Source organism: Euleptes europaea, chromosome 1 (genome assembly GCF_029931775.1).
Source record: "Euleptes europaea isolate rEulEur1 chromosome 1, rEulEur1.hap1, whole genome shotgun sequence".
NCBI classification, from domain to species: Eukaryota; Metazoa; Chordata; class Lepidosauria; order Squamata; family Sphaerodactylidae; genus Euleptes; species Euleptes europaea.
This window is the reverse complement of record NC_079312.1, coordinates 31201686-31228785: the sequence shown is the minus strand read 5'-3', so window position 1 is coordinate 31228785 and position 27100 is coordinate 31201686. Positions and strand designations below refer to the sequence as shown.

General features: G+C 44.1%; 1 protein-coding gene across 1 annotated transcript; it reads left to right on the top strand.

Annotated features, from left to right (window-relative positions):
* Positions 1–639: 639 nt before the first annotated feature.
* P4HTM (prolyl 4-hydroxylase, transmembrane) lies at positions 640–25877 on the top strand. The gene is made up of 9 exons (XM_056859963.1): positions 640–957; positions 5582–5663; positions 17282–17472; positions 18555–18651; positions 21225–21387; positions 23630–23815; positions 24543–24633; positions 25254–25377; positions 25605–25877. The coding sequence occupies exons 1-9, from the start codon at positions 640–642 to the stop codon at positions 25820–25822; spliced, it is 1470 nt and encodes a 489-aa protein (XP_056715941.1). The 3' UTR covers positions 25823–25877.
* Positions 25878–27100: the final 1223 nt, after the last annotated feature.

The window sequence follows — 27100 nt, the reverse complement described above, 5'->3', positions numbered from 1 at the left end:
ACCAACCAAGGCGCTCTGTGCGACAAGGTGTATAGGAAGTTCAATAGCCATCTTTCTTTTCTTGTGGGGAGGGGAAGGTGTTTGTAAGCCGGTTTGAGTCTCCCTTAAGTGGTGGAGAAAGTCGGCATATAAAAACCAACTCTTCTTGTTTTCAAGAGGCAGTTTCCAGACACCGCGCACATTTTGCTGCCAGTCTTTCTGCTGCAGCAGGCAGCCCTGTTAGGTCCCAAGCGGCGGCTATGAAAACACACGCATCAAAAACGAAACAGCACGTGAGAAATGTTTTGCCCTCACTAAAAATGGCTCTGGTTCCATACCGGGCGAAGGAAGGCGATGCCCGTCCTCAAAATGGTTTCCCTTTGCATTGCTAAGTTAAAACGGGGAGGGAGCCACAGACACGCATTCGCGCGCCGCCAGTACTTAAAATGGCGCCTCTGCACTAAACCGAAGCTCCTGAAGCCACAAGCCGCGAGCGGCTGCAGCCCTGCGTGATGACGCAATGCCAGTCGGCTGCGCGCCGCGACGTTCGCCATGGCGCTAGCCGGTGAGGATTCCCGCCCGCTCTCCCTCCCGCCGCTGTTCGCCAGGTGGTTGCCTTGGCAACGGCCCGTCGCCTGGTAAGGCTGGACTGGGCCTAGCATGGCTGCCGCGGCCGGGGCAGCTATGGCGGCGGCGGCGGCGACAGGGCAAGACGAGGACCCGCCGCTGCCCGGGCCCTCCTCCATGGGGCGGCGAGCGGTGTGCTCCCGACCCTACTTCGTCGTGCTGATGGTGTTCGCGCACCTCTACGTGCTCAACGTGTTGGGCTTGCTACTTTTCGTGCACATCAGCTCCGACGACGGAGAGCCCGGGCAGGGCAAAGAGGCTCCCGGCCCCGCGCGGGACCCCGCGCCTGCGCCGCCCTTCTCTCCGGGCAGCTCCCGCTCGGCCGCCCTGCCTCGCCTCGAAGGCATCAAGGCAAGCACAGCCCGGCCTCGCGCCGTTTGCTCAGCCGCAGAGGCCGGGAGGAAGAGCTGCTGGCTGGCCGGGAACCCGCGTTACGCGCTCTGCGGTTCGGGAATGGGGGTGTCGCGCGTTGCTTGCGCAAATGCCGTTGATGGGCGGGAGAGTTTTGCCTAGGACTTGCCACTCTCTAGAGGCGCATTTCCCCCATCCTAAATCTCAAAACTCTGCATTGGGGAGGGGGGGGGGCTTGTTTTTGACTTTTGAGAATTTTAATGGGGGAAATAGGCATCTAGAAAGCGGCAAATCCAAGGCAAAACCTCCCGTGCATAAACGGCCCATGTTCTTGTAGGTTATCCGGGCTGTGCGGCTGTGGTCTTGGTATTTTCTTTCCTGACGTTTCGCCAGCAGCTGTGGCAGGCATCTTCAGAGGAGTAACACTGAAGGACAGGGTCTTTCCGGGTCGAGTGTGTAGGAAGAGTAATATATAGTCAGAAAGGGGTTGGGTTTGAACTGAATCATTGTCCTGCAAAAAGTATCAAAGGTAATGTGCGAATCATTGTCCTGTAAGTATCAAGATAATGTGCTAATGAGGGTGTGGTATGTTAATATGGATCCATTGTATCCTGAGGCATATTAACATACCACACCCTCATTAGCACATTATCTTGATACTTACAGGACAATGATTCGCACATTACCTTTGATACTTTTTTGCAGGACAATGACTCAGCTCAAACCCAACCCCTTTTGACTATTACTCTTCCTACACACTCGACCCTGAGAGACACTGTCCTTCAGTGTTACTCCTCTGAAGATGCCTGCCACAGCTGCGGGCGAAACGTCAGGAAGGAAAATACCAAGACCCCGGTCACACAGCCCGGATAACCTACAAGAACCAATGAACTCTGACCGTGAAAGCCTTCGACAATATTTTGGCCCATGTTTTGTTTGGGGCTTAAAAAAAAATCCCTCCTCTGTCAGGATCTCTCTATGTCTTGGACGGTTGCGTGGGCTGCGAGTTCAGCAGGTGAAGCTTTTTTCGGATGTGCAAACGGGGGAGGGGTTTGCCTGCTGACTGCCTAATTGCCGCACAGCAGTGAACGGATACAGGAGGAGAAGCTGGCAACTTTCTTTAGGGCGAAAACGCACGGGAGGTTTTGCCTTGGATCGGCCACTTTCTAAATGCACATTTTCCCCCAGCCAAATGCTCAAAACTCAAGAATAAGCCTCCATGCAGAGTTTCGAGAATTCACATGGTGGAAATGTGCATCTAGGGTACGACAAATCCAATGCAAAACCTCCAATGCTTTTTCGCCCTTACTCTCCCCTAGGACGACTGATCACCATGGGTAGCCATGTTAGTTTGTCTGTAGCAGTAGAAAAGAGCAAGAGTCCAGCTGCACCTTAGAGACAATATTTCTGGCAGGGTATGGGCTTTTGTGAGTCAGCTCACTTCTTCAGATATCAGTTCTCCTTATCGGTTACATTTTGCATACTTGAGGCTCAGTCGAGTGGATCTTTACAGTATCCAAAGCATTGCCTAGTGTGGGACTTACATACGGCTCCTCTGAGATAGATCAGGATGGGCAGCCTTGTTTGTCCCTCTGTAGCAGTGGAAAAGAGCAGGAGTCCAGTAGCACCTTAGAGACTAGCAAAACTAGGACGATGATGCTCAAAATATTGTGTACGGATAGTTTTGAGTCTTAGTACAGTTGCGGGGTGTAGAACAAGTCCTCCTTTTATATTTCACCAGCTAAGATATGAAGGTGTGTTAACTGCTGGCAAGTAGCTTTAGACTCATGGTAACCTTATGAATTAATGACCTCCAAACTGTCCTATCGGTAACAGCCTTGCTCAGGTCTTGCAAATTGAGGGCCCTGGCTTCCTTTATTCACCCAAACCACCTCATGCTGGGTCTTTCTCTTTTCCTGCTGCATTCAGCTTTGCCTAGCATTATTGTCGTTTCCAGTGAGTCTTGTCTTCTCATAATATAACCAAAGTACAATAATGTCAGTATAGTCATTTTACCTCAGTTTGGTCATTTTACCTCTTAGTTAATGGAGGTTTTAGGTTAATGGAGGTTATAATGGATGTTATAGGTGCTTTTTCTTCTTCTTAAAGTGTGAATCGCACTTCAGCGTAGCTCTGGATAGCATTGTACTATTCATACCTTTAAAATACGTGTGTTAAATTTGAAGTGGTGGTGTGAAATACAGCCTTTGAGAGCTAACTGGTTTCATGGGGCATGCCCTTTTGTAGGTAACAGCCTATTTACAGGCATGGCACACAGCACTGGGCTGGTTGCCCCTGAATAAGCACAGTGATTGGAAAGAGCCAGGAGGGATAAAGTCAAGGTTGGTGTTTTGTGAGACTGGATTGCCTTTGATTGGCATGACCAGAATGGTTGTGCATGCTGCGTTGTGACCCAATAAGAAAGCACAGTAGATAAAACAATATTTTATTTAGATCATAGACTGGTGTGGAAGGATGGAAGCTTTGGGGGTTTCACAGAATTTTTGCATCAGTGAAACTCAAAAGCTAGTTTACTCTAAGACGAGTGTGCCGCTCCAATAAATGATATCATTTTGTCTGTTGATCCTGGATAGGTATAGAATGATCTGTGTTTGTTCCGGGGGTGGACACATGAAGCTGCCTTATACTGAAACAGACCTTGGTCCATCAAAGTCAGTATTGTCTACTCAGATCGGCAGTGGCTCTCCAGGGTTTCAGAAATAGGTATTTCACATCACCTCCTTGCCTGCTCCCTTTAACTGGAGATGCCGGGGATTGAACCTGGGACCTTCTGGATGCCAAGCAGATGCTCTACCACTGAGCCACAGTTGGACTGCGACAGCATGGCCAGGGCTGGATTGGCTTGTTGTGATTTGTACAATGAGTGACATGGTCAAGATTTGATACTACATGCATTATTGTTCTCACTGATAGGCTTGTCACCCCAATCAGGATTGCCATGACGTGGAATGCCGTAACAATCATGGGCATAACTACAGTTAACAATATTAATTTTTAAAAAAATATGCTTTGTTCTGTTAAAGCTCACAAAGTATTTGTGGGGGGGGGAACAGTAGGCTTTGAGGAGCTTGTGGGGGCATGGTTAGTGTTTTGCACACTGGGATGGAAATGTAGGTTAGCTCAGTCATTATCTGTTGGACTCGGGTCGGCACATTCAGGATTAGGACAGCATGCTAGATAATTGATAGATTTGATAGATTCACTGCAACCAGTACTGATGTGAATATAGTGTAAACCCTCTGAGCTGGGACTTTGTTATTTCCATGGTCTGTGCAGGGTCTAGCTTTGAAGTAGGTCACTAATAATAATAATAACAGAAAACAATACAGTGAATCTGGCCGGGTGAACGTTAGTTTTCAAACTGCCACAGAACTCCTTTTTAGAATTGCTAGCTAGAGGTGGTGAAACTCACACAGTTATGTGTCAACAGCGATCACCTGTGCAATTCATAGACAGTGGAAGTAGCACTGATTATGTGTCGCAAATGCTCGTTTGTTGTATGCAAAAAAAATCGTTGTATGGGAAGATCCAACTCTTCTGGGCATTAATAGCATCATTTCTGTACAGAACCCCACAATACATTCAATTGTTAAACTTTAAACAGCAGTCATATGATTATGTGTTCCTAAGGGAGCATTGTGCTGTCAGCATTTGCCATGCTGTGCTTTGGTAGAGCATTGCTTAGGTTTAGGCATAAAGACATGAGTTGGAAGCGATTTGACGGCACTTAACACACACACACACACACACACACACAGGCATAAAGAAGTTTACCATAGACCAGTAGTACGCACTCCACGTCTTGTGGAGAGCCACTTTTGCAACTACTCGTGGGGAGGGGAAGGTGATTGTAAGCCGGTTTGAGTCTCCCTCAAGTGGTAAAGTCGGCATATAAAAACCAACTCTTCTTCTTCTACTTTCAACCGAAAGAGCCATATTTACTTTCATCCCAGAGACGAGGCCTGCGCATCCAGCCTTGAGGCTGTGCTGGTCAGTCTTTGTCATTCTATTCTCAAGTGATTGCAGTGATTTGATTTTTTATTTGGATCATTATATTGTGTTTTTGGTATTATTCCTCCCACCCCCGGTCTACAAATCAATAAAGCAAGTCTTGGGCTAATCAGCTGAAACACATTTAATTACATCTTTGAAACTGCCAAACTTGCCTAATATTGTATTGGCAGTGGTATCCATTCATTGTTGTTTCCACAAATGGCATCTGTTCATTGTTGTTTGTACTGGTATTTAGAAACAAAACAGTTTAGAAATGGAAAGTGTTTTGTGGAAGAATAAAGAACTGGAAAATATTCTGCTCCATATCTCTGTAACTTGGTTAAATAGTATAAGGGCTGAAAACATTATGACTCTGTGCAACAGCAAGGGCAAGCAGTATTTTCAGCCTGCCCCAAAGAGTTCAATTCTGATCTTTACATTGGGTCAGGGGTGAGAAACCTTCTGAGCAGGCCAGAATCACTGATCCTACCCTGAACTCTTTCAGCAGTTGTGATATGATTACAGCAGTTGTGATAGGATTACAAATGCTGGAGCTGATCATGTGTGTTTGGAGTGTGTAATCATTCATTCCTTTTGCTTTCTTTTCAAGGTGGGCCATAAACAGAGGGTGGAGCTGGTTCCCAACAAAATCCATTACATGAAAACTCTTAGCCTGAAACCTCTTCTTTTTGGTAAGAAATACAAGCTGCTGGAACTATATCTGTATGTCCTGTCGTGAGCTCCTAGCCTGTTACTAGGTGAGGGAACGAGACGCCCCGAATACCTGAGATGGAAGTTGTTCTTTCTTTTTCCCATTACTGCTTTCTCCTCTTGAATTATGGCCATTCCATCCCATTCATCACAGTCATTACGGATCACTTCTGCTTATCACATGTAAACATAGAAGGGTATGATTCCAGTTTGCATGGCACTGGTAATTGGGTACACCCAGGGAACACTATATAACTATGATCGATGGAATGAGTGTAAGGCTTAGGAAATAACTGAAGAAGACTTGAAATAGTTATTCCCAGTCTCTCTTTGTGGCAGTGCACATAAATGGATGTCAAGTTAGTCTTGACTGTGGGAGAGCCAAATTTAGCCATAACCTGGACATGTAGCCTTTGGCACTGTCTCTTATCCATTTATGAAACAGAAATAATTGTTGTGACAATGGATTAAACAACCAGGTTATAATATTTTGTCAGTCCCAAAACATAATGTAATAATTTTATATACGACAACTACTTTGACCTTTTACTCAGTGTCCAGCTTCCATAAAAGCACGCGTGTTATAGAAGGTTTAGCTATGCAGCATTTATCAATACTGGGGGTGGGAGGCGAAAGTAGTAGCCAAACATCAAGATGTTCAAATAAATACTAGGTCTAACTCTCCCCATCTTTTCTTCCCAGCCTCTGCCTCTTTGAATTCTCTAGTCCACAGTTGCCTAACCTCAAAAGCTTTCTTTCCGTGCCATTCCTAGACTGTATGGCTTTCTTTCTCAGCACCCCTTTTTTAACCTCTCCTTATCTCCCTACCTCTTCTTGCAATTATTTCTCCAGAAATCCCTGTTTTTCAGTCTGCTTACTCTTTCATCTTTCATTAAGGAATCTCACCTCCCAGATTCCTTATCTCCCCTATTTTTTGAAACTCCTTTATTTTTCCCCTTAACCTCCTTTCATCCCGGTCCCTGTACCTGCCAATGATGCACAGTTCCTCCGGTTTCCAATTCTTTTCCCCCCTAACCGTACTTTTTAATCTCTTCTCAGAAGATACACAGTTGTCAATGTTGTGTTAACAGTTTCACCTGTGGAGTTGGAATGTTCATAACCAAATAGAATCTTAGCAAGACTTGATTTCTGCCCCCCCACCGTTAAATCTCTTTAATGCACAAGCATTTTCAAGGAACATACTGCTGACATTGGTTTCTAAATACACAGTATTCATAACTTGCAACTCCCAAGAAGGGTTTCCGAGGGGGGGGGTAAAATAGAAAATATAACAGCCTGAAAAATGGACTATAGTGAACCTGAGAGATTATCATGCCTATTACTATAAGGCTTTTGTTTGTTACACATGAAGCTGCCTTATACTGAATCAGACTCTTGGTTCAAAGTCAGTATTGTCTATTCAGACTGTCAGCAGGTCTCAGGCAGAGGTCTTTCACATCACCTACTTGCCTAGTCCCTTCAACTCAGATGCTGGGGATTGAACCAGGGACCTTTTGCATGAAAAGCAGAGGCTCTACCACTGAGCTACACCCAAGGGAGGGCTTATTTATTGGGCTTAATTATTGGGCTTTCCTTGCAATGAGTCAAAGAATCCAATACATTCAAGTTTACAAATCCTAGGAGCAGTAATTAAGAGTGTATTCTTCCCCAATGAAGAATTTCCACAGCATTTTCTTGGTACTGTGGTTTTTAGGACTTTTCCCTTCAGGAAACAATTTCCACATGCTTCTGACCCCTACATGTCTGCTGTTGAATGCCAGCACATTGCAGAGGATTCTAAGGGATGTTCTAGGGGTGCGTAGTTTGGGGAACTGGACAATTTTTTTAGGTCTCAGTTCACTGCTGCCCTACATAAATAGATTGCATGCCCTGTGATAAACCCAACATTCACTTGCAGCTACACATTTCAGGGGAACATAAATATAGATGTTTAGTAGGAATGCTCATCTGTGATCCCTCATGTCCCCTTTGAGGACCTTTTGATAAGCTTCCGAGGAAACCCACAGTTTTTCAAAGCACAGTTTGAAAACCACTGTGTTAGTGCAACGGTATATGGCTTACTGCTTGGCTATACATTAATTTTAACCCTATTGCAAGTATATACAATACAGACTGGTATGCCTGAGGCCTTGGCACCTTCTAGATACAAGGAGGGAAAGAAGCAGTTTTCTGTCATTGGGTACGATTTCATACCAGGCCTGAAAGCAGTTCAGATTCGGCACCTGTGGTGTTTCCACCGCCGCACAGCCGTTTGTAGGTATCGGTTCTTCTTGTGCCACGCATAGGCCTTGTTCACCATCACCCCTTTGTTATTCTGGACCTCCCCGGTGATGACGTAGACCCCTGTGTTTGTGCCTCTCATGATGTTGTGAGCACAGGTGGCATCTAAGTCCAGCCACTGCTTGAGCTTGGGGTGAGTTTCAGTCTTGAGAAGAGGACCGTGCTTCAGAACCTCCAACTTTGTGTCAAGGTCGAAGTCGGCAAAGGCAGAGGTCTTGTTCTTCCTGGAAATTCTAATTTTCACAGCTGGAACAAACAGGATTAGAGAAATCTAAAAATCAATGAAAGAGGTTTCTTTCCTCATGTAATTATTGTATTACTGTAGAGGGTAGATGAACTGTCTCTAGAAGCTAAAATGACTAAACTGAGGCTATTGTACTTTGGTCACATTATGAGAAGACAAGAGTCACTGCAAAAGACAATCATGCTAGGAAAAGTTGAAGGCAGCAGGAAAAGAGGAAGACCCAACCAGAGATGGATTGACTCTATGAAGGAAGCCACAGCCCTTAATTTGCAAGACCTGAGCAAGGCTGTTAAAGATAGGACGTTTTAGAGGACACTGATTCATAGGGTCGCCATGAATCGGAAATGACTGGACAGCACTTAACTCACACGCACAGAGGGTAGATGATCCACTATCGACTCTCCTACAGCTTTGCTCAACATCCAGGCTGTTCTCTAGTGTAGTGAATCTTTCTCTTTTAAAAAGCAGTTTTATTTTCGGGAGAGTAATTATGTGCTGATATTAACAACACACATGTTCAAGCATCTTCATGAAATTCTCAGCATCATAAGCCTTATGCCTGTGACTTAGCTGCCAGGAACCTCATGTCATGATTATAGTAGCATTCCCTGTTTTTTTCTGAATGTGAAGGAATCCTAATTATAAATATCAAGACTTACATTCTGTCCTGTCTGCTTAGTATCAGATTTTTATTTCGTATCTGGCACAGTGCAATGACAGACTGAGGATCCAGATTAATAATCTCCCTTCCTTTTTCTCAGATATTGCTTTTTTGACGAATTTGATGTGTATTAATTAAATGTATGCATTCTCCTAATGGGAATCTCCTTTTATCTCGATGTCCCAGCCTTTCAAAATCCATCTGTTAATTAACAGATTTCCCTGGTACAACTCTAATCTTGTGTAGGAAATTAGAAGTTTGAACACTGCTTGCCCAGATTCTACATAATCAACTTTAGAGGAAATTAATAAATCTTTACTGGCCCCTTGACCTCAGGAGATAATTTACTATTGGCTGAGGAACCCACATGTATTGTCAGGTCATCTCCCCCCTCCCTTCTCTGAGCTGTCTTTCAAATACTGCGATGTAGAATAGCCTGGAAGAAGGGGAGGGCTAAGTATATCATTGTTCCTATGACTGTCTCTTTACTTCAAGATTACAGTGTGGATTCATGAGTCAGACCTATTTATGATCTGAATCTTGAAAACTGTACAGTCCTTGTAACAAAAATTTCTTCAAGAAAAATTAATGTACATTTTTTTCTTCTTTTTATTTCTGTCTGTATTTTGTACCTTCATAAAACATGTCTAATGCTATGTTTGCCCTGACCTGGATGGCCCAGGCTAGCCTGATCTCATCAGATCTCAGAAGCTAAGCAGGGTCAGCCTTGGTTAGTATTTGGATGGGAGACCACCAAGGAATACCAGGGTTGCTGTGCAGAGGAAGGCACTGGCAAACCACCTCTGTTAGTCTCTTGCCATGAAAACCCCGAAAAGGGGTCGCCATAAGTCGGCTGCGACTTGACGGCACTTTACACAACAACTCTATGTTTTTTTCTTTATTTATAGAAGACATTTTTTCCCTTGGAAAGATAATTTAATGTTAAAGGGTTAGCTCAATTATTTCTTTCCCTTGAAATACTGCTGAATGTGCTAATGAGGTGTGTTTTAACTCCGGCAGAGTATAGCCTTCTTGTTTTTGATAGAAACCTGTTAGCAGTCCTTTCCGTAGTTAAATGTCTAGACAAACCTTTACTGGGTACTGTTGAATTTTGGTGGGTAGTGCTTTTGTAATTTCATAGTCAGATATTTCATCTTCAGAGAAGAATGAGGAAACTCCCCCAAAACAGCAGTGTAATATGACATGTTCTCCACAGGTTTAAGAAAGGAACATGGGGGCATGACAGTAACATTTTGAGAATGTTCACGCGCACATTCGCAAGTCTTCTCTTTAGAAATTTCTTTGGCTCAGTGGTTGAAGGGCAGGAAACGATAGCTTACTTACCAAAGTCACTGATGCAAAAGGTTTCCAGGATGTCCTTGGCAGAGGTTGGTTCTTCTAGTTCACAGTCCCTGCAGCTAGCTCTGGGTACTGCTGAAACACAAAGAAAGTTGTGGTATTTCTTTGGCACTATTGTAACCCAGGGAATTTTGGAGGTGCTGACCTGTAAACAGAGCTACAGTTTCTTCCTTTGAAGCACAGGAGGAAGACAGTTATTTTTGTCTGTTCTCTAGAGAGCTCATTCTGATTTTTATCTGATTTCTACCTTGTTGCTTCAGAAATCTGCTTCCAGCCGAAAATGGCCAGAGCCAACAAGTGTTTCTACAAAACCAAAAGGTTATATGGTGTTGAGGTAGTTCAGAACTGGAGAACTTTTACAACTGCTACTTTAAGAAGAAACAACCTTGTTTTGATCTTGGGTTTTGATCTCTTAGGTTATGTTACGTTTCTTTCCAAATGATAGGTTTTCTCCCCTCCCCTCCTCTTTCCACAGCCTTATTTTAGCCAAAACACCACAGCAGGATTATATGAGGATATTGTTTTTAAACTCCGGTTCTTCCAAATTGGTCTGCATTGAGAATAAGGTTGCCAGGTGGGCAAGCCGCAGCCACATGCAATGATGCCACTTCCAGGTTTACCCCGGATGTGCCGCATTGCTGCGGTGCTTTAGCACTCAGACCCCCAAAATTTCAGGGTTTGAATGCTAAATTGGCCGCGGTGATGTGGCGCTTCCAGAGATAAACCTGGGAGAGGCGCCATCATATGTGCACGGCCGCCCCTCCCCTGCCCCTAAAACTTCCCGCTGATTCAGAGGGGGGACCGGGCAACCCTAATTGAGAACAGCCCTAGCCGAATTTTTAGAACATAGGACCCAGTGATCTCACACCCCTGCAGCATTATTGCTTTGTAAATATCTGACAGGTGGTGCTGTTGCGATTTTGTTGTTACAATTAACGGTCAAAGAAGCGCATTGTCTTACTTCTCTTGCTTGAAGCGCTTTCGTCAGTGACTGAGGAGATGCACAGCTCATGTTCTTCAGGGAATTTGTTACAGGTCAGGATTTCAGGCCAAGGGTACCCATAGCAAGCCATGACTGGGGCGCAGCTGCTCCTGACGGCTTCACAAAGGCTACGGCACGGATAGATGAGCCTGAAAAGAGAGGCAGCGCATGGCATCAATTCAAAACCCTTGCTCATAAGAATTAAAGACTATTTATTACCTGATCTAGAGCAGCCCCATTCTGTTACTGTAATTGGGTTAATGGTTTAATAGAATAATAGAATAAAGTTTGACTTTTGTCAGGGGGGGATAGGTATATGAATTGCTTGACCCATAGAAACTTGTGGAGTCATTGTGTTTCATTCTGATTCTAGGAATGAGCTTATAATTTGTCAGCGTGGATAAAAATCAATTATTATTATTATTATTAAATCAAAATCAGTTTTTAAAATTTAAATCAGATTTTTTTTATTTAAATCAGATTTTTTAAATAAAATGCTTTTTGAAGAAAACTCTATTTACAGATATTTTTCTATTTAAGGTACATTATAGTCCAAAGGTTATTCATCATGAACTAAGGATTAGTTTTTAATTATGTAAAATGAGGCTGTATATTGAGGCAATGTTTACATTTTTTGGTAAATGAATTTCATTAATCCATTCACAATGTCATGGTCTTCAAGAGGTTTCTGTAAGATGGGGAGGGGCTGTGGCTCAGTGGTAGAGCCTCTGATTTGCATGCCGAAGGTCCCTGGCTCAATCCCCAGCATCTCCAGTTAGAGACTAGGCAAGTAGGTGATGTGAAAGACCTCTCCCTGAGACCCTGGAGAGCCGCTGCCGGTCTGAGTAGACAGTACTGACTTTGATGGACCAAATGCTTGGTTTTGCAGTTCTTAAAACTGTGCATTTGTGTCTGCAGAGATAACATGCCTCTTCACAGTAAAAATGTTATAAAATAAATTTACAGAGTTGAGAAAAAGACTTTAATCTCATTTCTCCTTTGCAAATCTATGTACACAGAATCAACCCCTTGCTTCTTAAGTGCTAAGTTTCAAGAAGTTCAATAAATAGAAGATTGATTGGAGTGGAATAGATCTGCACAAGGAACTAAGTGTGAGGAAGGAGGCGTAAGCAGTAAAAATTATAGTGAAACCATTTGAGCAAAATTCTCCACAAGTCTTGGGATCTTTTTGTGTGTAGCCTTAGGTTTATCATATTATTCTCTCCCTGGAGGAGGAAACCTATAATGGCAGCAGGCCTAAAAGAGATCCAGCTTGGGAATATTTTAATTAAGTTCCTCTGCTTATGGGTAAGGCAGTCATGCATGCAAAATGCAAACACTGCAGCAAAGAAATGCAAGGCCTGGTGGCCCGAGTGAAACAACATAACGAGAAGTGCTGTTTATGTAGAAAACAATCATGTAAATCTAGTCTTACTGACTAGTGATTTAAATTGATTTTATTTGAATCAAATCCACCCTGTCATTTGTACAGGCTGAGTGTATATAGGTGCAGGGGTCCCCTGTCCATCTCATTGCATCTCTGCAGCATCCCTGTTAGTGGAAGCTGAGCCACCCAGCATCACATATTGCAAGGTTTGCCCCCACAACCACATTTTCCTGTGGTTACCATTTCCATTCCCTTTCCCCCCTTCTCAGCTGCATCCCAAGTTGTAGCTCAGTGATTTGGCTGGAACTGAGCTCCCCTGAGTCTCTTTAAGGCATGCTAGAATGTGTGAGTGCACAGAAATGGATACAGATACCTGCATTAGGGGAAATATATGCAAATAGGATAATTGAACTTGAAGCAGCCAAGGATGTATATTCAAGGCAGTACAATGTCCTATATTATGTTCAGTTGATAGTTAATCTAACCAAGCATATGTTCAAAGAGGTGTTGGGTGGGTGTGTATGTGTGAGGGAGTTTTTTTCTGATACTTTCCAAATCCATTTAGGTATGGAAGGATTGTGCATTTGAGAGTCTGAGTCTGCAACAAGGGAGTAGAATAAGTGAAGTTTATGTACCCTACTTTGAATTAAAATCCTAGTGGTGGGTTTGCGCTGAAAAATTACCCAAACAGAAGCTATGCTGGGATTTTAGGATCTTGCAATTTTCCCTAGTTTAGACTATTCTCATGGCGTTCATTGTGTGAATCTAATACACTGAATACAAACTTTGAGCTACAACAGATGCCACCAGACTTGCAAATTAAAGACCAAGCATCCATGAAGGGTGTTATAGAATGGAGAATGAAGCAGAAGCCCACAGAAAACAGAGTTCATACCTTCTCCTGCTATTTGGCATTGTTAGGATGCTTTGGTGTTCCAATGAACTATCTTTAGCCTGAATTGACATACATTATTGGTTCTTGTAGGTTATCCGGGCTGTGTAACCGTGGTCTTGGTATTTTCTTTCCTGACGTTTCGCCAGCAGCTGTGGCAGGCATCTTCAGAGGAGTAACATTCCTCTGAAGATGCCTGCCACAGCTGCTGGCGAAACGTCAGGAAAGAAAATACCAAGACCACGGTTACACAGCCCGGATAACCTACAAGAACCAATGAACTCTCACCGTGAAAGCCTTCAACAATATTTTGACATACATTATCTTTCATCCAAATATAAAGTGCACTGTTCAGCTCAGCTGTAGCCATTTCTCTCTACTAGCATGGTAGAATAGTGTAGGATTTTCTTATCTTTTCCCCTGTTATACTTAACATATTTTTGTCTTGTTTAGTAGTTTGTTGGTGTAACGCTATTGGAATGACTGGTAATCAGTGTAGATTTACCACATCAAGTGGGTGTTTGCCCTTTATAGAATCATAGAATTGGAAGGGACCACCAGGGTCATCTAGTCCGACCCCTCACAATGCAGGAAATTCACAGCTATCTCCCCCCCACACCCCCAGTGACCCTCTACTCCATGCCCAGAAGATGGCCAAGATACCCTCCCTCTCATCATCTTTGTTTTTGAGTGCAGACGAACCACCAATTTAAGAAAACAGTTTTTGAGTGCAGTTAATAAGGAGAGAAAACTGTAAACGGTAGTTGTCAAGTCTAGTCTTTACTAGTGACTGAAGTGTTGGTATACAGGGCAGAAAATTCATGGTAATGCCAATGGAGTCATTGGTTTGAACTAAGGAGGTGTTCAAAGTGAACTTTGTAATGGCAAATAGTAAAATTTTGCTGACAAGTATACACAATAGGGCAGCCTAGAAAACCAAAAGTGACTCAGGACATTTTAACTCATGAGGCATAAGTGTGTCTATGGTGTGCCAGCTGGAATTTTAAAATTAGTAAGAGTTTTAATTATAGTTTATATATTTTATAGTATGCTATTTTTAACTGATTATATTATTTTGGTTGCTAGCCACCTTGAGCCTGACTATAGTCAGGAAAGGGCTAAATACTACTTGATTAATGCAAACATTGAAGGAAAAAAATCAAATGATTTCTGAAGCCAACGTTGGTCCCTCTTTTTAGAGACTACTGTAATCCAAAGGTCATTAAATGTGAGAATGTGTACAGTCTAGCTCATATAAAGCAGAGATACATTAGGGAGCTGTACTGCTGAGGATGTGCAAGACGATTTGTGGTAGGGGGAAGAGGCAGACGCTGAGAGTAAATAAAAGCTTAATTTCTAGTAAGTGCCCTTACCTGTCCAGGCAGACTGGTGCGAAGAGGGAGCAGAGGAAGATCCGGGCATCAGGGTGGCACTCTCTGGCCAGCAAGGGCAACCAGCTGGCAGATTGCTGGGTGGCCTCAGCCACGGTGTCGTGGTCCAGTAGGTTGGGGAGTCTCATCTCGGTGTATCCGATGTCATAGCACAAAGCCATGCTTCTTGGGATCGACGTGCACCTGGAAGAGCTTCTCCGGTAGCTTCCCAGAACTCCTGGGGAATCCCAGATTAGGAAATACCCCAAAAGGACTAGCAGCTGTTGTGTGCCCAGCATGGTGGGATGCAGCAGATTTGCTGCTTTCACTGTCTCTCTGAACATGCCCCTCCCCAGTAAAATGTGGCCGATCAAATCCTGCTGTCCCAAATGCTATCTAGACTGATGATTTCCTGGAGGGGTGTGGGTTTATTATAGCAGAGGGGCCACCTCTGTCTCAATGCGTTCTCGTTAAGTCAGTGTAACTATTTTGCTTTGCCAGCGGCTCCCATTGTTTTTGGGTTTTGACAGAGGTTTTGGCTTAAACTTGCAGGTGCCAAAATGAGGGCAATCAAATTGGCTTGAATGGTTCTCTCTCTCCCCCCCCACTCCAATATCTTGAAGTTCAGGAGTTTTCATACTGTTGGTTCCCCCTTTTGCCAGGGATTAGTTCATTATTTTTGAGAAAACACCGGTGTTTTCTTCTCTCTTTGTGAGTGCTTTGTCACCAAACACAAAAGTTAATTAAGAGCCATTTGTTTAACCCTGTTGGCTCCTGGGCTGTCAAACAGGCAACAGGGTGTGTCAACCCCATGTCTGATTGTTAGCTGCTTTAGGAGAGATTTCCTCCAGTTTGGATGGGCTCCTTTGCATATAGCCTTGGAGGTAATTGTTTACACAAAGGATGTAATTGGCAAAAATCTTGCTACAAAGCCACAGGAAATTAATTGTTGACAATGGTGTGCACATCTTTCTTCATCATGTAATGGGCTGCCGGGATATGAGTGGAGAGCTCTATTCTCATGTAATTGGGGGGAAAACGTCTATCATCATCTCCATGAAGTTTAATGTAGGTCTTGTAAAGCCTTAGGGGGGCATTGCCTGTTGGGCTGGCTCATTGTTAGTTTGTTTTGTGCCATTGATTAATCGCTAGCTCTGGAGAAATGCCTCCTAAAAGGATTATGCGCCCCTTGTCATAGAATGTTTTCTCTGTTGGGGTTATGTGGCCACCGGCAGTTTTCTACGCTTTTTGTTTTGTTTTCTGTGAAATAAGAGGTAACCGCTTTCTGAGTTTCCTAGCTCAGTGCCAGGTGAGAATTGCATTATTAAATACTAGAGAGACACTGTCCTTCAGTGTTACTCCTCTGAAGATGCCTGCCACAGCTGCTGGCGAAACGTCAGGAAAGAAAATACCAAGACCACGGTCACACAGCCCAGATAACCTACAAGAACCGATGAACTCTGACCATGAAAGCCTTCGACAATATTTTGCATTATTAAAGTTTATTAGGCTGTATAAGACCCCTACATGTCATTCTTCAGTTATGGTCAGTGACAGAGAACTCAGATGGTGCTGAGTTAAGATCGGAGCTCAAATTCTGTGACAATAGCACCTGTGTAATGTTCTTACCTGTAATCATGTTCCTCAGAGGTGTGAGAATTACTAAACATTTGGGATTTTGTTGTCTAGGAGTTTAACTACAAAAAGCCTGAATGAGTTTTGATCGAGGAATCGTAGTGATCCAGCTGCTCAGTTATACTTTTTTCCTTTTTGAAGCAAGTTAAAGTTATTTTTTTTTCTTTATGGAATTGGCATTATGGGGTCATTCTGCACTTGCATAAAAAGCCTAAACTTGCTACCCATGAGACCTGGAAGGACCTGGTATTCTTTATTTGAAGAAGTATCTTTAAAGAGAGTGAGAGAAAAAAAAGATGGTTTGGTTTCCCGAAGGGCTTTAACTGGTAATTTTCTACAAGCCTCTGCCAAGTGATTTTAAAAATTCTTATTTCTGGGTGGGGGTAGAAGCTGGAAAGGTGAGGTCCGCCTTGAGGTCTAGTAACCTGGGACCTTGGCTGCCTAGGTAAACTGCACACACCCTTTGATAGAATGGAGGTGCCTTTAGGGGCCATTCTGCCCACACATCTTCCTCCGCATTCCTACTCTTGATGGGGGTTCACTGCCTTGTTCCATGGCAAGATCTGCAAAGCTTACTGTGTTGAATTGCTTCTGCGCTGAATTGTGCTTAGCTTGCTGTGACGGGAGAGACTTGTGTATGGCAATTGATGGGATTAGAGGGAAAGGAATTGCACTTTTCATTTCATGGATATGTTGTGAATCTTATTTGGTGTTCCTTTTTGGTAGTCACTTTTGATTAAATATGCACTTTCTCCCCCCGCTTGGCAGAAATTCCAGACTTTCTGAGTGAGGACGAGTGTAAACTAATTATCCACCTGGCTCAGCTGAAAGGGCTGCAGAAAAGTCAAATCCTGCCCACAGAAGATTACGAGGAAGCAATGGAAATGATAGATATCAGTCAGATGGATATCTTCAATCTACTAGACCATAACCAGGATGGACAGCTGCAGCTGAAGGAGGTATTCGGGAGAGAACAGTTTGATACTCTGGGAGATACATGATGTGCAAACACTGAGCACCTTTACCCATAGGAGTGTAGATACCTTTGGTCTAGTTGCACATCATGATCATTTGGGCACAGTCCTGTACACATTTTGATTGGCATTGCCTGCAAGGACAACTGTCATATAGAAGCCTGGAAAGAAATAGTGGCCTGCTCTAATCTGGTTGGGCTGTTAGTCAAAAGCGTAATCAGTTGTTGTCTGTTACTGGTTCTCCCAAGATGAAGGATTCATAGGTTGGCCAGTTAACTTCCACATCTCTGGGCATGGAGTAGGAGTCACTGGGTGTGTGTGGGGGAAGTAGTTATGAAATTCCTGCATTGGGCAGGGGGTTGGGCTAGATGACCCTTCCAACTCTATGATTCTATGATACTATGATTCTGGCTCTTAAACGGTTTTGGTTTGGATTGGAAATACTTGCAGCAACACTGGTTCCGTTTCACTATGGTTACTTTACTCAAGAAGTTGGGCAGTGCAATTGAACTAGCATATTTATTTATTTATTTATTTATTGGATTTTTGTCCCGCCCTTGTCCCTGGCCATAGCTGGGGCACACAACAATACAAATAGATTGACATCTAGATTAAACAGGTTTGGAAGGTTCATATGTGCTGCTCAATCCACCCAGGCTGATTAACACATGTGTGCATTGTTGTATCTTATCACCCTGATGACTCCCCTCTGAATTCAAAGTACTTATTTATTTTATTAGATTGTGTCTGAAAGGATGTGAAAGTTCTAACCGTTGTGTTCTATTTTATGGTTGTGCTCACATGTACAATTCATTTCTTGTTCATGTGGTCCTTAAGAGAAGAACCTGAATGTCTGAACTTACCCTTGGTAACCTCCCCTCAAAAACTGCTGCCATATTTCTGAAAGACACTGCTGCCTAGCAATGACAGAATAAGTTTGGGAGATCTGGATGTAGGCTGCTCAGCCATGGGGTCCTTGGAAAAGCACTTGCTTTTGTCCCGCTTCAGATTCTAGGGATGTGTGGGCAATTGAACGTGCCCAGAAGCTGACATGTTTATAATTTCAGGTGCTGACACACACCCGACTAGGAAATGGCAGGTGGATGACCCCAGAGAGCATCCGGGAGATGTACGCTGCTGTGAAAGCGGATCCAGATGGCAATGGTGAGATGGAGTCCGTGCTGCCTTCTGACATCACTGTGCATCATACATTGCTCATCCCCCATCCCATAAGCTTTGTCTGTTATAATGCGGTTAAGAAATAAGCTCCCAAAATGAGCACAAAATGTCTGTAAAATAGTAAAGAAACAAATGTAGTTGAATGTTTTAAAAAAACACCACCACAAATATAAATCCACTCCAAAAGTCTAGGGCATTTTGGTCCATGAAGTGCCATTAATCAAGAGCATTTGGGGCACGAGGTTTAAATAAGGAAGAGAATAGAAAACTATGCTTTGTTTCACCAAACCTGTTGGCTGAATGAGAAACTGAGCCACAGGAACCAGAAGGGATATTCCCAAGTCTTCTGCCTGACATATTTTAGTGTTGTCATGCATCTCTTTATAAATTCTGATTTTCAGGCTGGGTTATTCTCTGTTCATTCTAGGCCACTGGTCTCAAATTCAGCCTGTGCAGGTGTAGAAACGTCTTGTCTTTCCCAGGCAACAGTGAATATTGCAAGTCTCAAGGAAAGCATTACAAGAGAATCATGGAAAGTAAAGGCTGAGATCCACCACTGCCACGCAGAAGTTGGGTATTGAGGAAACTCATAGATTAGCTATTCAGGAGATGTAATGAATTTTGAATACTAAGAAATGAAAACTACTCTATGGATTATTAATATTCCAGAATGAAGAATCAGGATCAGAGGAGCATGCCTAATATATTAGGTGCTGGCAGGCAGGATTGTGCTGCTGCAGTCGTCTTTGTTTGTGGGCTTCCTAGAGGCACTTGGTTGGCCACTGTGAGAACAGACAGCTGGATTTGATGGACCTTGGCCTGATCCAGCATGGCCTTTCTTATGTTCTAAGAAGGTCTCTTGGCCTGAGAATAAAAGCCAAAGTACATGGCTAATTAAACTAATAGCAAGTAAATAAGAAAGGCTTTGCATTGCTTTCTGAAGGCTGCAGACAAGGGCGAAGAGAATTTCAGAGCATTGGGGCTGGTGTTAAAAAGGCCCTGATACAACTCCTGTGCTCCATCCCCAAAGGACTTGACTTCACAAAGGGAAGGAGCTTCCAGAAGGGCCTTATGAACAGATAGTAAAAAAGCAGGAAAGCTCCTACAGGGTAAGGGGCATTCCTTGAGACATAATGGGTACAGCAGTACGCTCAGTAGCAGCTTATATAACACATCTTTTAAAACGTGGGTTTGTTTTGCTTCCAGACAAAACGAGTGTCTGGGATGTAGCTGTACTTCTGACTCCCTTGAGGCTCTCTTGCTTTAGTGTTGGTGCCTGAATTGTGTGACCTGCTATCCCAGAGAGAGTCTTTTTTCCCCAGCCTGCAACTTTTGCTCTGTTGCTGCTTCTGGTCTGTGACAGGTAGTCAGATCCTGCCCCTGCCGGCTTTCCCTCTCTCCCTTCAGCTTGACACGAGAGGCAAAGTGGGGGCTCCAAGAGCCTTTGAGCATCCTGTTGGCCTCCCGGACCTCCTGCCGGCCCGGATGTCCACCGTGGTCTCTCCTGCCCTCATTAGAATGTCATCAGCTGAGCAGCTCTCCGGTTCCTAATCAGATTAATTAAAGGGGCCAACTGCCCGCACTTGCTTGCCAGCTTGCCTGAGGAGCGGCACAGCGCTGGAGGGCTTGCATTGGACCGGAAAGCAGCACTTCCGTGAATGAGCTCCAAAATCCGGCGTATGAGCCCTTACCCCAGTGCCCTTTCAGTCCATGACGTCTGTGGGGGAGGCTCGGGAGAATGTGCTGTTTGTGGCTTTTCCCATCCTGAAAACATCACGGAACTAAAGGACTTCAATTAAAGGTCTGAGTGCTCTCAGTGTCTGGAGTGGCCCCACTTCTCAGGAGCAGCCCCTTCCGTCATTAGCAGTGTGGCAGCACGAAAACCTAAGGTCATAACCTGGATGTGGCGATGAATAATGGGAGACTGAAGCCCATAAAGGAATCATTGGGGTGGGCCAGCTGTGGCTGTCCTCTGTTGACCTCTGAATCACTTCACTTTACAATCAGCTGTGGGCCAGGGTGGCTGTTCTTCTGCAGTTTCCTCATATGTAGGCTGTAGAACCTTTAATGCCTTGCTCACCAGAAATACCTAGACCTATCTGGAATAATTCTGGTGCAAATATTTTTCCCATGTTTATGTGTAGGGTTTAACTCTGAGGCAAGCCAATGTTGTTATATGGTATCATCTACACAAATTACCCTTCGTTGATCCTAACTACTTTTTTCAAATTCAGTCACATCTTAAAGATACTGTTCCCCTTTCTTTGCTAAGACACCCAGTTTTATTTTAGCCAGGGATAGGTTTTCCCTGCTTAGGATGCCAATTATGCATCTGCCACTGTGGTTAACATGTTAAAAAGGCTGGATATCTAATTGTTGGAACTGGCATACTTGTCTCCAGTTTAGGCAGACTCATGGATACAGGAGAGATGGAGCGATTGCTGGGAAGCTGATTAATGCAGCTGTGATTTGGGATCTGTTGTCACAGCACATCTGTAAACAGCTGTATGCCGCCTAATGTGCCCCTGCACTTTTTTTTTCTCCCATCCTGTCACTAGGCGTGCTGAGTCTGGAGGAGTTTAAGCAGCTGAACATCCGGGACTTCCACAAATATATGGGAAGCCAGAAAGTGAAAATGAGCGACCTAGTGAGGAATAGCCAGCACACCTGGCTGTATCAAGGCGAGGGGGCACACCAGGTGATGCGCTCCATACAGCAAAGGTAAGCCACTCTCCTTGGGGCAAGAGTGGTCCACAAATATTTAAGCAAAACAGAGGGACACTGTCGCTTGTGACTATACTAGGATACTTCATGATCAGGGCTCTTATTTATTGCAGGGTTTCTATTGATTTAAATGACTAATTATCTAAGTTTTAGTCGAATGATCAATCAGTCAACAAATAAATGTGAGTATTACCCTTCTAAGGATATTGAAAAGAAAAGATACAGATGAAAGGCCTTAATGTTAGGCCATGGAACGCGCCCCCCCCCCTAAACACCCTGCTTGGTGAAGTATACTCATAATTTTGCACACTTATGTAATGATATCTTAGTTTATGTTAACTTTGGATCAGCACAACTACCTGCATTATCCATGTATTCTGAGAAATACTGAATTTAGCCTTTAAGAGAATGATTCTACGACAGGCAGAAGTTGATCTGGGATGGGACTGAGCTTATGTGGATTTCTTGCTCCACACCTACCAGATATTCTTGATCTAGTGAATCATGTAAATGAATGGCCAATTTTTGTTAATGTGGTGATTACCATGGTTTTCCTCTCAGCCATGTTCCAATTGGCCCTAGAGAGACATTGGATAAGCTACTGGACTTTATGTTTACAAATTAGAAGTTGCCTGATATCAGTTCTTTCTTCATCTCAGAAGGCTAACAATCAGCCTGTTACCCTCTCCACCCAAGGCTACCTCATTTAATCAAGTCTGCAGCGTGTCCTGCTTGAGGTACAGACAAGATGCTTTTATATCATGGCCTGAAATATCTCCACCTCAATTATTTAAAATATTTATACATGGCTTTTCTGTCATATACTCAAAGAATTGTTAATAAAATGATGAGAAATTCTGGAGACCTCAAAAGTACACTATTTTGGTTGGACATGTAACGAAGTACATGGCTTTGGTTTTGGAAAAGGACATTTTATTTATAAGTGAGTGATGACGCACTGATGATGTGGGGTGAAAAAACAGGAGAAAGCATCTGAATATGGAGTTGTTTTTGTGGTGTTTTGTGCCTCTGCATGTTTATTTCACTTGTATCCTGCCTTTCTTCCCCCATGGAGCTCAAGGCAATATACCTTGATTTTTCAAAGGGGCTCCAATCTAAGCACTAACCACATTTGCTTAGCAAAAAGGCAACACTGTCGTTTACCCTTTTGATGTTGGAGAAATCCTGGGGTCCCTAACCTCGTTGAGCCTGTGGGCACTTTTGCAATTTTGAGATAGCATAGTGGAGGGCAATTACAAAATGTTGGAAGGTTTCAAGCTAACTATCTCCAAACGGGTACTTCAGGTAGACTCCAAGATAATGCCTTTGGGGGAGGGGTCTCCTGAAACATCTCCTGCTCAAGTAAAGCAGAGGAAAGCCAGGGCTGGCTCTTTGCATTGGAGAAGAAATGCAGTGGGTGGAAGAAGGAAGTAGATGCCAAAAAACTCATGGGTGGGCACAATGGCATCCATGGGCACTACGCTAAGACTATCATAGGCTTTGTGGTAGTTGTGAGTCGTTAACTCAGTGTGTTTTGATCTGTTCCGCTTTATTATCTTTACTTGGCTGCAGCCTTAAAGTTGGGCAAGGGACTGGGCATGCACCAGGCAAACTGTTTGGCTGGCGCTAGACTGTCCAATAGAGGGAGAGTTGGCTTTCTTAGAGATAATAGTTCAGGTTCAAGTTTATTTGTATAGCCATAGGCCATTACAAAGTGACCTAAAATATTTACAAAATTTTTAAAAGACTGCTTAAAAGTTAGTTACAGGATAAAAAGTAAAACAATAATTATCACAAAATCACAAATTATTATACAGTAAAAGGGGAAAAAATGCATTGAAACGAAAAATGCTCTCATGGCTATACCTATAAACCTATAAACTGTTTCCTTCTTTGTGGCCTTGAGAGCTCTTATCTTCTTAGCAGCCAGGGCAAATTGAGACATTCTATAAGTCATGTGAGTGTCAGAGACTGATAGGAAAATCAATTTTTCAGATTCGGAACAGAAGTTTACTCCTTTCAGTATCCCACCCAGAAATTCAGCTCCGGGCTCCATATACATCGGACGTAATAAGACATAATGAAATACATCCTCCGGAGACGGGGTTCGACAGATACATATACGTTGTTAGAGATAATAATTGCATAGATCTCAGTGGCATGGCTACTGGAAGTTGTGTGTGTGTGTTTGTATAGAGAGAGTTATTTTGCTGGGATGCCTCTGCCTCTCCTCCTCCAGGGTGATGCATTTAACCCGCCTGCCCCCAGAGATTGTGGAGCACAGTGAGCCCTTGCAAGTGGTGCAGTACAGCCAGGGAGGACACTACCATGCCCACATGGACAGTGGGCCAGTGTTCCCAGAAACCGCCTGCAGTCATACCAAACTGGTCACCAATGAAACTGCTCCGTTTGAAACGTCGTGCCGGTGAGTCTGGCTTGCGAAGGGGAAGCTGATTTTTCTGGGCTCTCATATCGCTCCATGTTGTTTGTTGAACACATGAACACACTGAACCCTTGGTCCTTCAAATACCCTTGGTCCATCAAAGTCAGTATTGTCTACTCAGACCAGCAGTAGCTCTCCAGGGTCTCAGGTAGAGGTCTTTCACATCACCTACTCACCTAGTCCCTTTAACTGGAGATGCCGGGAATTGAGTTTGGGACCTTCTGCATGCCAAGCAGATGCTCTATCACTGAGCCACGGCAACAGAAATTCCAGAAATGTTTTTAAAGAAATAAACTTTTCATGGGTAACTGCTTGTCTTGCTTGTCCATGTGGGTCAGGAATACACGGTTGCTTTCAGATTTGTGACTTGGCTTTCTCAGCTGATATCAGAGGGACACTGGGGGCTCTCTCCCCTGTAACTCCTGAGAAATTAAAAGAGCAGCACTGACTAGAGAGGGGAAAGAGAAACAGCTCTCCCGTTTCCATTGGCTATTAAATTGGCATTCCAAGTAGAGATGGTTGTGAAACCAGAACCTATAGCTCTTGCTGTAGACTCACCTGGAAATGTCTGCACCCACGACTGCGAAGTGAGCTGTGCCCTTAAGTAAGCCCTGGATAATAGATGTGACCAACTGTTTAAAAGGGGGGAGCTGAGTGATTTCAGCGCTGTAGAAGCCTTACCTGCTACAACTGCACCTGTCTTTTACAGCTATGTGACAGTACTCTTCTACCTAAACAATGTGACCGGAGGAGGAGAGACTACCTTTCCTATTGCTGACAACAGGACCTATGAAGAGATGGTAGGTACTTGCGCATGGTACCATTTCTGCAGAAATTGGAATAGGTCTTCCTTGCACCTGCTTTCTTTTAAGTTAAAGATGAGAATTAGGGAGATCAGTTTCTGGATTGCCAAGGATAAAGCAACAGAAGAGTGTATAATCTTTAAAAGGACAGGAGAAGCCAAATGTGGTAGGAGGAACCAAGGGAATCTGAACAATTCCAGGTGATCCACCTGTGGCAAAATGGGGGTCCTACAGACACTTCTATTTTATTAGAGGGATGCGGAATTTACCTTATTGGTCCGTGTTCCTCGTGACCTGACCAGTAATTCCCAACCTGGGGGCTGAGGACCCGAGGCCGGGGGGGGGGGGGCGGTTTCGCAGAGTTATTGCAAGGGGTCTGCGAATCTGTATGTGCCCTAAGCATCGTCTTTTTGACCTTTTGTCATGTATTTTCTTGATCAGCACATACTAATAGTACAATTGCTGTCATGTGGAGGGTCCATGAAATGTTTTGACATTAATGAAGTAGTCTTCATACTTGAAAAGACTGGAATCCACTGGTCTAGACCATAACGAGGAGTTCCCAGCATCGTTCCACCATTCCCAACATAAATAGCATTTTCCTCTTTTTTCCCCAGTCTTTGATCCAGAATGATGTTGACCTTCGTGACACTCGTAAACACTGTGACAAGGGAAATCTTCGGGTAAAACCCCTGCAAGGCACCGCTGTCTTCTGGTACAATTATCTGTCAGACGGGGAAGGTAATATGTCACCCCATGGCAGTAGGATGTCACGCGTGTCCAAGATATGTTTCACTTCTGTTTAAATTCTGATTAGCCCTGAGCCCGGCTTTTGCTGGGGAGGGCAGGATACAAGATCAATAAAATAAAATAGCCAACCAGGCATTAATAACTGAGCAGTGGGTTGTAGTGAGTCTGAGGTTGGGATTCTCTGTGGAGCGTTTCATGGGTTGTTAATCTTCCCGCAGGCTGGGTCGGAGACCTGGATGAATATTCCTTGCATGGCGGCTGCTTGGTCACTGAAGGAACTAAGTGGATTGCCAACAACTGGATCAACGTCGATCCCAATAAGCGACGGCAACTCCAGTTCCAACAGGAGATGGCTCGATACATAAACACTGGGGACGAGGACCAAAGCGAGTGGACAGTGGACAAATCCTACAGCGATGTACACGTGGAGCTGTAGGGCTTGGAGGTGCTCCTTCGTCGACTCGGAAGAAACATTTTTGCACTAGCCAGTCCTAGCCCCGTCATCTCTTACCACTCCCTTTCCCCATGCGTCCTTGCAGAGTATGCAAGCAGTGCTCCAGCTGTGCATTTCTGACTAGACCGGGAGAGGCAAGGACTGCCTGGATAAGGGTACGGGGTCACGAATGCCGCCTGAAAGGAGAGCCAGTAGTCAGACAAGGGCGAGGGAAGTAACAGCAGTTTGCTTTCTTGGGGACGATTGGAATTTGCATCTTTACTGAGTGAGGTTTTAAATCTCCCCGTGGCATGTACAAATCAGTTAGCTGACAGGATTTTAACTTTCCTTCATCCTGGGCCGTTTTGTTCCACTGGAATGCAATCTTTTTTGATCCCCCATAGCTGGCTTTGTAGCTGCACCCCTGGTACCTGCCCCCTTTTTTTGCCCTCACAAATCTCCCCTCTTATGAGCAAGCAAACTTAGATCATGCGCCTCAAGAGCTGGTTAGTAATTTGCAGAGCCTGATGGCAGGAAGGGGTCCCACATTAGCAAAACTAAGCTTTGACATTATCTGCTGCTTATTCTGCAGACTCTTTAAACGAGTGGAGCTCCTAGTTCTTTACCCCCTACGGGCTCAGGTCACCGTCTCAGTAACGTGGTGACAGACATCTCTGTGCTGTGGGAGATGCAGGGACTGAAAGGTACTCAAGTGATACCAGGCGGTTTCTGATGTTCATCACGGAGAATTCTTCTCAGGGTCAGACATGGTTTTGAAGCCTTTTTCGTTGTGTTAATGATCAGGGAAAAAAGGGAAAGTGTTCAAGAGTGCAATAACAGCTGGTGTGCTGTATTATTATTATTATTATTTTGAGGTTTTCACTTCGGTAACTTGATTTGTGTGCTCAGTTCGGTGTAGACCTGTTTTGTGGAAAGGCTTGTTGAGAGCCTTTGTCCCTCTGCCCAGTTTGTTAGCCCTCCGAGGTAATTGGTTGGCCGCTGTGTGAAACAGGGTGCAGGATGCGACGAGCCGTTGGTCTGATCCGGCAAGGCCTCTTTTATGTACTTGGGGTTTTTGCCCAGAAAGCCTTTCACGTATTTAACTCCTGGGTTTGCTCAGTTACTCTCTTCTCTGCAGAAAGAGAGATGTGCAAATCGGAAGAAAACGAGTCTGTCAGTCACAACTAACCAAAAGAGGCCTTTCCTGGTATCTGAACCCGACGCACAAGCCGGCGTTAGTTCCCTTCCTTTCATGTCTGTGTTCTTAGCAGTTGCCAGTAA